At 29.9% G+C, this 10379-nt stretch overlaps 1 protein-coding gene across 1 annotated transcript; it reads left to right on the forward strand.

The window, feature by feature from the left end:
* Positions 1 to 1400: 1400 nt before the first annotated feature.
* Positions 1401 to 2228, forward strand: LOC136979478 (uncharacterized). The gene has a single exon (XM_067275485.1). The coding sequence runs from the start codon at positions 1401 to 1403 to the stop codon at positions 2226 to 2228; it is 828 nt and encodes a 275-aa protein (XP_067131586.1).
* The last annotated feature ends 8151 nt before the right edge of the window (positions 2229 to 10379 follow it).

Genomic DNA, 10379 nt, shown 5'->3' on the forward strand with positions numbered 1-10379 from the left:
GGAACCATATTGCCAGAGAAATATTCCCTCATGCATCCCTTCTTATTGCCCAATACTAAAAGGAACAGAACAATACCCTTGGGCTATTACCCTTGTGCCGAATACAAGTATATCAATCCTTCATCGTACTAAATATAGCAATGAAAATATTATTGTCTCAGAAGTTCTAATTCGTGAAGAAAGAATTATAATCCTAAACATATAAATTCCTGGAGGAGCAAACAGTGAAGGACATCTCGAAGACTTGCAACAGATCATTGAGGCTTTTCAAGGGATTCATATTATTATAGCAGGGGATTTCAATGCTCACTCACCGGCCTGGAGTGGAGATAATTTGGATAAAAGGGGTCGCCTTCTGAAAGAATTTTTCGCCCATAATAACCTCCTGATCTTAAATGATCCCTTCTCACCACCAACATTTCATTCCTCAAGAGGAGAGTCGTTGATTGATGTGGCTGTATGCAGTGAAGGTTGTTACACAAGAATATCAGATTGGAGGGTACTATCTGACGAAACACTAAGTGATCATGATTACATATCATTTGACATAACAGGCTCTGAAGACGAACGTGATCAAATCTTTGCTCCTCGATACAGATATGTTTTAAAAAGAGCAAAATGGACACAAATGAAGGATTATCACATTCGATGCATTTCTAAAGAAAGATTTTGGAGAAACTTGTTGCACGGCATTCGCTGATGACGTTATGCTATTACTTGAGGGAAGATCAAGAGCAGATCTTGAAAAAAAAGGAAACTTAATGCTAAATAACATCTACAGATGGGGAGTGCAGCATAAACTTAACTTCAATACCTCCAAGACCAAGGCAATTATATTCAATAAACGACGAGAGAACAATCTATATCTAAGAACTTCTATACTTAAAATGAATGGTGAAACAATTAAAGTAGGAAAAACATTGAAATATCTTGGTGCTGTACTGGACTATAGATTAACTTGGGGAGAACACATTGAATATATAACTGACAGAACTGGCCACATTATACAATCATTTTCTCAAATAGCCAAGAAAGATTGGGGGCTATCAAATGAAGCTCTCTCCACCATATATGATAGTATTTTTGTTCCAACCACTTTATATGCGTGTGGCACATGGGGACCGGCAGTTAGTAAAGTACATATAAAAAGAAAATTAATTTCCTCACAAAGGTACAGTACTTGCACGCAAGCTACCAATTGATTTGGAAATTATTAAAAGGAGAAAGAAACAGCAACTCAAATAGGGAGATACAATTCAAGTGGGATCAACAACAATAACTGCGAACGAATTCGAACAACCTTATCCTTACTGTAATACCGTGTCTCCTGAAAATCTCACTCTTAATACTCTTGTCCGACAGATAATTCGAATATTAATATATTTACAGATGGATCTAAAATGGATGGTAAAGTAGGATGTAGTTTTGTAGTTTATGACCGAAATTTGGAAATACATAATCAAAAATATCGACTGCATAACAATTGCACAGTTTTCCAATCAGAACTTCTAGCTATTTTAAAAGCCACAGAATGGGTGAATGAGAACCTACCAAACAACAATATTCATATACATACAGACTCTTTCTCTGCATACAATATCATTAATGGCATAAAGCTACATCCTCTTGCGGTTGAAATAAGAAACAAAATGAAAAATTCCACATGCGCATTTGAACTGTCCTGGGTTAGATCTCTTCACGGACTTATGGGCAATGAGAGAGCAGATTCTCTTGCTAAGGCAGCAGCACAAGACTCCACCATCCCACTTATTTATAACAAAATTAGCCGGATTACCTTACGCCAACTTCTTTGGGAAGAAGCTATTAACCAATGGCAGATAAAGTGGAACGAAAATGATCAATGTATTACTTATCAATTTATACCAGACCTAAGTAACTTTTTTAAAATAAAATGGTTTGTCCCAGATTATTATACAACTCAATTATTCACAAACCATGGAAAATTCGCAAGCTTTCTTGCCAGATTTACAAACAGGGCATCAAACCAATGTCCAACTTGCATGATTGAAGATGGCACAAGACATTATGTATATGATTGCATAATGACAGAAATAGAGAGAACTGAATTCCGACAGCTTTTGCAAGATTCAAACATAGATTGGCCTTGTCACCTCTCAAACATTTGGATCAATCATGAGACATTCTCTGCATTTCGAAGACTAGCCAGGAAAACTTATCTAGTCACAAGTCAATTAATTCAAAGCTAATTGATAAATTTTATAGTTAATGGTCTCATTGTTAAGTAAATCCTGCTCGTTTCTAACTTGCCAGTACTACCTGCAACACACATCAACTTACTGCTGATTAGTTTCACGGATGATCGTTATCCTATCCAAATTTATAACTAATTCGTCTGTTCTATCTGAAACGCCTATCTATCTATACTGTTGATAGATCACATAAACAATGATTTTCCTCATGACATTAGTGACCACAACCTCTTAGTGACAGTGCAGCGATGTACTACATGTGTTCTACAGACTTTAATTTACGTAGTACAATCACAAACTTCAAGTGACAGTGCAGTGATATCCGTTAGTGTATGCACTACAGGCTGCACCCGACCCATTTGTGATTAGTGATCACAACCTTTCGGTGACAGAGCAGCGATGTACTACATGTGTCTTACAGACTTTAACTTATGGAGTACTATCACAAACTTTAAGTGAAAGTACAGTGATACCCGTCTGTGTGTGTACTATAGACTACACCCGACCCAACTGTGAGTGGACGATGATACATCAAAATAGAAACTTACAGGACTACAAAACTTGAAAGGACATCTGTTGAAAACGATTGGTAAGAATTTATGAAACAACACCTGTAGGATGGTATGCGTTCATTTGAACTAACGGTATTTACCTAATTATAACATTATCTAATATTACCTAATTATATATATATATATATACACTCATGTACATATATTCATGATAAGAAATTTATTATATTGCTATAGATATTATTTAGACTTACTTAGTATTATACGATTGATTTAATTTATAGAAATGATTTACTTAAAATAACTTCGTAAATATATTATGGATCAGCTAATCACTTGCTATAAATGATAAATGTTAATGACTTCTTATGCGGAATCGAGTATTGTTATGTAAAAATGAATACTAAATGTTACTTTACTGGTGTGTAAATATTATTAATTGTGATGACATGTAAATGACATTAGTTGTTATATGCCATAACTGTATAGATTATATTTGTGTTATTTACTGTTATGTCGGGAATCAATGTTAAAATCCAATATTTCAATTGTACATATACTCATTCTGTAATTCTAATTATAAACTTTGAGAGACTTATCCCTGGTAATGCTATAAAGCGGGGCCAGGGTATGTGCGTTTGCACCTTAAAATAAATAATTGAATTGAATTACGGCTAGTTTACTGTATTCTCAAACAACGAATTATGCTAAATTTATAATAAATACTGTATGCAATATTTCAATTACTGCAACAGTTTAGACAAAATACGAAATGAAAGTGCTTTTTGAACGTTGGCTAAGAGAAATGTAGGAAAACTGAAGTTACATGAGGGTTAATCAAAGCCTGATATAGTTATATTGACTTCAGATTGTGTCGAGAGAGCTCAGTTTAACCTAGATGTACGGAAAATATTAGAACCTTGACAATGTAACGTGTTCAGACATGCATAGTAGTGAATATGCAAATTGTAACTCTATTTAAAGTTCACATTGGCAGGTTTGGCGATTACTTCAATGGCCAAATTAGCGATATTTCGATTAGTCAGTTTATTAATTTTTCAAAAAACAAAGAAATAACAAAATATAATTATACTGTTGTTGTTTTGCTACTTTTTTATGATTCATAAAAGCTTTTAGTAACTTAATTTCAATTATGAATATAATCATGTAGTAATGTTCAAAATAACCAGTCGGGTTAACAAAACACAACGTTTATATTGACGAAACAAACATACAAAATAAATACAAGATAACGTTTACAACTAGATATCCACAATACACTAATCTAAGTTACGCCTCACTATGTCCGTACAAGTTCGTTGGAAGGACACCTTACGACCTCCGCTAACAGACAGTACTCGCAACACCTCTGAGTCAAAAAAAGTTCGTCATAGTCTAACGGGTCCACTTACACCAGGTTTCAGCAAGGTCCCAAAGAGAGATCCTTTTCCCGCCAAAAACTGCTTCTTATATAGTAGCCGACGTTCAAATTCTCCGTCAATCAGCTTCGATGTCTTCATAAAGTCCGGCCAACGGCCATTCTCCGACAGCCAATCGTCGATCGTCGATTCAAACTACAACGGCTTTTCCAACGGATCTTCTCTAATAGTTCTTCTGTAACGGCTATGATTTTGAATTACGAAAGTTTCCGTTATCTTACAAACAGAGCGGGGATCGCTCCCTGGGCGATTCCCTCCACCAGTGGCGTAGCTAGGGGGTGCGGTAGGTGCGGTCCGCACCGGGCCCCTGGAAAACGATAGGCCCATGGGGGCCCCAAAATCACGAAAAAAAGACCCGAAAAACGTTTTCGGGGCCCACAAATCTGGTTCCGCACCAGGCCCGGAGAATCCTAGCTACGCCACTGCCCTCCACTACACATGTGTTATTCACAACAAAACAGCTAAAACGTACTTAAAACTAATCCTTACAAATAATAAATTTAAATCTGATAATTTAAGCCAAAATCATTGTATGTTTAAAAAGGCAGTTAACATTAAATTGTTAACAAGCAAAACAAATTATGTTTACTTTTGAAAAATGGATGATAATTTTTACATACTGAAAGATACTTAGAAGAGACTAAAATGTCTTTATTTTTCGACATGTCCAATTACCAGGACATGACGAAGAATGAAGACATTTTAGTCATTTCTACGTATTTCTTAAATTATGTTTAGTTAATGTTCTTATAGAATTTACATTGACGATACACAGTAGCGGTTTCAGAAATCTTTATAGGAAAGTAGGAAGGACACAATATGCCTTACATGAGTTTTTACTGTCTGAGGTAACCGTTTTTAATTGGAAAAACCTCCATACATCTGCGCACCCAAATCTGCCCCTAAATCCTCTAATCTTCTAACCCTTCCTAAATTCATCAATCGGTACGCATACTGTACGTTTAACCAACACAACGTTGAACGTTGTATTGAATATCAGCAAACTCAAAAAAATAAAAATACAAAATTCGACTTTGCCTCTCTTCTACCACACTTAACTTGTGTTTGCCTGCATTTTTTAGTCAAAGACCGAAAAGCAATTTAATTTCGTGGTTTGACTAAACTGTTGTGGTAATCCGAAGATCGTCTGGGTTTACTTAAAGTAGTAAAAATATATCAAATTCTTAAGAAAAACTTGAAAAAGTAAAGGAAAACCTTTTATAAAGGAAAATGCTGATTTTAGGAATTTAATATATAAAATGGAAGTTTTTCTAAAACTTTTAAAATTAAACAGAAAAAATTATAACTAAAATTCTCTGAATTCAATTTGAATATACAATATGAACCTGAGTTATAAAGTATATGTGTTATGAATATGATACATAGGCTATACATTCAATTTGGTTTTGAATCCTGTACATAACAATTAATATGCAGTGCACTTTTTCTAATCCAGCCAATAATACTCTGACATGTCCCCCGGTGTGATCGCATATGAAAATTCTTTCCTTGAAAATGCTATTCATGTCACAAATCTGGTTATTTTGTTTACTTGGATTTCTTTTTAATACTCCATGTCAGAGTGCCGTATTAGTTGTCCGCTTGACTTTATAAAAAATTATCATTAAGGAAGTATTAGGCCTATACACACTCAGAATTCAGCACTCTCGCTAATCTGACATATAATGGCTGGATTAGAAAGAGTTTACGTGTATATACATATAGTATACAACTATATACTGGTGTATGAATTATATGTATTTGCAAAATTTATTAAATATTATTCGATAAAAAAACGCAAAATTTCTATAAATTGTTTCCAATTTAGAAAATTTATATTATGTAAACTGGCCTCCGTTTTTTATTGGAAAAATAAGAAATTTCATATATTTTAATGATTTTTGTTAAACATAAATAATTACAAATAAAATTCATATTTATTTAAAGTGTAGAGTAAATGTAAAATAAATTATTTTATTATCCAATAATGATAAGTTAACTTTATTACTAAAATTAATTTATTATCATTAGGTTTGATGCAAAGAATTTTTCGTCAAACAAATGTAATTTCAAGATTTCACTTAAATGTTTTCCTTTTCCTTTTAGTCCTTTTCACATCATTACTAGAACAGATTCACATATAAAATATAGTAGATACTTAAGATAGGCCTATGTATACTAAATCCTTTATATAGATATATAATATAAAATAAAATCTTTACTTTAATTACTTCATATTCAAACATTACACTTTAAGATGATAAATTCATAAATTCGAAATATACCTGAATATTTATCATGCAAAATAATTATAATGTATTAGTATAGATATGTAGAAGACTAGAAGAGTGATGTTAAGTTTCAACTTCCGAAGGAAAGTCAACATCTCTCTGATTCAATTCAGGATCAAATATCCAGATATTTTTAAAGATGGTTCAATTTGGCCGTCCCCCTCTATCTAGTCACACAAATAGAATGGCCATATTTATGTGATAATCTGAAAAAAAGATTCTCTTAGTATCTGCAGGATTAAAAAGTATAAAATAGGAAAAATATACATATTGTGGTGACCAGGATAGTCTAATTGAAACCCGTTGTGAGATTTATACGGTGTTTAGAATCTTCTTATCGCCGAATGTAGGTGATTACACTCGGAAATTTTTAACACCAAGTAAGTTATGTCTACTACTCGAGTTTTTTAGCATTTTTGTGGGTAGTACTTGCAGTGTCTCTTATATGAGACAAAGAAAAGAGGATGAAGTAAGAAATGACGAGATTCAGCCGGAAGGAGTCACTCAACACAATTAATTACACTTAAACATTTATTAGATGGCACGGAAGTTCATACAATACGTTACATATTTAAGTAAGACATTTCGGAAATTTATGAATCCCGACAAATATTTTCCACGTATGAAATCACAGGGAAACAGTTAGCGATAAGTAACCCTCCAAATTCAAAAGAAATATCCTGGATAGCACTCAAGCAGAACTGCAGATGAAGCACACGAATATAAATCTCAACAAATTGATAGAAAGGCACGCAAACACTAATCCTAACGACAGGCAACGACCGACTAAAATCGGCCGTTCTTCGTCGAATTTAAAGATAATCTAGATGAAATTTAATCCACTTTGGACCAGGGTGGTCTCATATGGATTGCACACCAGCGCGCACCCACTGCAACTGGGAGAGAACGACGGAAATAACGATCTCACAGCGTGGCAGCTGTTGAGTAGGCCCTTTATTGCCGTATTTGCATGGGACTCAAAATTCTCTTCTGTTGAAAAGTATCGTTAATTTTTTAAATATGAGGAATCTTTTAAATTCAATTTTTGAACTCGAACTGATTTTAAAGTATAATAAGTATAATAGGAATTGTTAAAATGTTTTGAAATGACCAAATATTATATTTAAACTATAACGAAATTGGCAATAAATCTCATGAAACAACGTAATTTGCTGCTTCGATTTACTTAAATGTTTTAATAAATTTTTTATAGATCGATTCTTTTATGTTTGATTTATGCTTTTTTTATTTATTTTTTCTTCCTAAACTTTAATATAACACAAATTTACTTATTAACATTAGTTATTTTAATGACTAAAATAATATAAATAAGATAATAAAGTATAATAGTTGCTTAGAGTTGTGTTATTATTTCGCTCAAAAACATTTATTTACAAAGTATAGTAAAGGATTCTCTTTTTGTTTTTAAAATATAATTTCACATTATAACAATAATAGTTATTGAATTAATTAGTAATAAATAATTATAAATCTGGTTGGCTTCACCGTTATAAGTATAGATTCATCACACCTTTTCGATTTATATTCACTTAACGTAAGAGTATAACGCAATCGTAGTTATTGATTTGTTAACTCTAAAGATTTCTGTTTTTAGTTTTTTCCGAAGTCAATAAAATTTTCACGTTTTTAACGTTTTATAATTTAATAATACACGTGAATGTAAATGATATTTAATTAAAATTACAAAAAATTAAAATTGCACGATAATTAATTGAGAACAAAAAGTTTTTAATTTTTTTGATATTCACTATTATAATAAAAAGGAATTTCAAATTATCCATTTTTCAAATTCTACATATTTCGCATAGTTTCATCTCTGAAAAACTTCATATGAATAGACAAAATAGATGATTTGAATACAAAATTTTAATCTCTTATCTTTGTAATCGAGTTTACATACGATAGGATTAGAATAAATGGAAATACCTTTCCATTTTAAATCACGCCAGTGGGTTGTATCCATCATAAATATTAAATATTTCGACTATGTAGCGATTATATAATGTATATTCCATTTTTAAAATGTATAGAAATGTGGAGTTAACAAACAAAAATTCTTAAGATATTCTTTTATTATATCATAAGTAAAATGTTGTATTATAAAATAATTAAATTTCTGATGTAAAATGATCGAAAATTTATTGTAAATTATTATAACTGTGACTTTCATTCATTCCTTTTTTCAATATTTAATAGCTTATGATTATATTTTGTTTGTTGAATTCATAATGAATATTATTATTTAACAAATTAAATTTGTTTTTATATAAAACCTAAGTTTATCGGAGAAAGAGGCGATCATATAAAAATAATTTAATATAAGAAACTATTCTAAAGTACGCCTAAGTTTTGCCATCAAAAATAATGAGATAAAACATTTAATTAACGTTTAACTGGAAAAGTATTTTATAAACACATTTTTTTAAATAAAAGAAATTACTTTATATTTTTGAATATTTATATTACTTTTTATAATTACGGTGAATTTATATTTTTAAACAACTTATTAAGCGAGAAAATCGTGCATTTTCATTAAACTTTAAGTTCAACTAAAATATGTATCCTAGAAACACAACCGAATATATTCCCCGAGGAATTAAATACATCTCACTAATGCATAATGTTACTTAATTTAATGACTGAATTATAACTTAAATCACTCTAAAGTCTAATCCACAAAATTAAGTTATTTGTCTACATTCTACTAATGTATAGACTAACAACACATGGAGAATATTTACAAGTTTATATTCTCTAGAAAATAATGAATAAGATTTATGAAAGTAATTAATTGTTTATTTATTATCTATTTTCAAACAATTTATTAAGTTTAATCGAAGTTGTGTGAAATTTGCTAATAATTTCGATAGTGATAAATTGAAAATTTTGTTAAGTACCGAAATTATTATATAAATGCATGCAATAATGACATCTATGAAATTAATAAAATTATTTATAAATATAAATATTTTGTATAAAATGTAAATTAAATAAATAATTCATAAATTATTAAAATATTTATAAATATACAATATATCTTATTAGGAACTTTTAGATATGGAGAAATTTTTGGATCTTACCTTTTACAGTAAAATAAATAATAAAAAAACATTAAATATTTAAAAGATAAAATAACCCTTAATAATATAATAAATTCGTAAATTTGAATGCGATAAAATTGTAAAATTTTACACTTGTAAAGAGAAATCTCGAATTTGAACGATAAACAGGAACTACCATAGTCGAGTCATTAGGATTGAATCTGAAAACATTTCCTATAAAACAATAATAATAATAGAATATTATAAATTTATGAATATTAATAAACATAAAACTTTTTCAGTATAAAATAAATTTAATTATTTTATTCAAATAAGATAGAATAAACAAAGCTATTTGAATTGTTTTTTATTTAAAATATAGAATTTAATTATTTAAAATTATTAGAAATTATTTAAAATAAGAATATAATAATAATAATAATATGATTCAATTCTTTACAATTTTATTTCTTTTATTTTCTAGGTAAATAAAATGTTAATTTTAAATTAAATGGATAAAAATTTAATTTAATACATATACAAATCTTTATATCTGTAAATTTTGATACAGGTGGTCCAAAAGATAGTCAACCCAGATATATTTCGAAATTATTTTAATAATAGTTAAAATATGTTTTACCCGTTCTTAAAACAATCTTAGAATATATTTCGTTGAATTGATTTTGAAGCGACTAGCAACTAAGAAAATTTCTTATCATTTTTAGTTTTATAAAAGTATGAAATATATTTTTAGTTATTTTATTATTTGGTTTAATTTATTTATTTAAATCATATTTTAAATTTTACTGGAGAAATATATTATACAAATGAAATTTAATATATT

The sequence above is a fragment of the Centruroides vittatus genome, unplaced genomic scaffold (genome assembly GCF_030686945.1).
Source record: "Centruroides vittatus isolate TY-2023 unplaced genomic scaffold, ASM3068694v2 contig_628, whole genome shotgun sequence".
NCBI classification, from domain to species: Eukaryota; Metazoa; Arthropoda; class Arachnida; order Scorpiones; family Buthidae; genus Centruroides; species Centruroides vittatus.

Coding starts and splice junctions, on each gene's coding strand:
- LOC136979478 (XM_067275485.1), top strand. CDS start 1,401: ATGGATGGTAAAGTAGGATGTAGTTTTGTAGTTTATGACCGAAATTTG.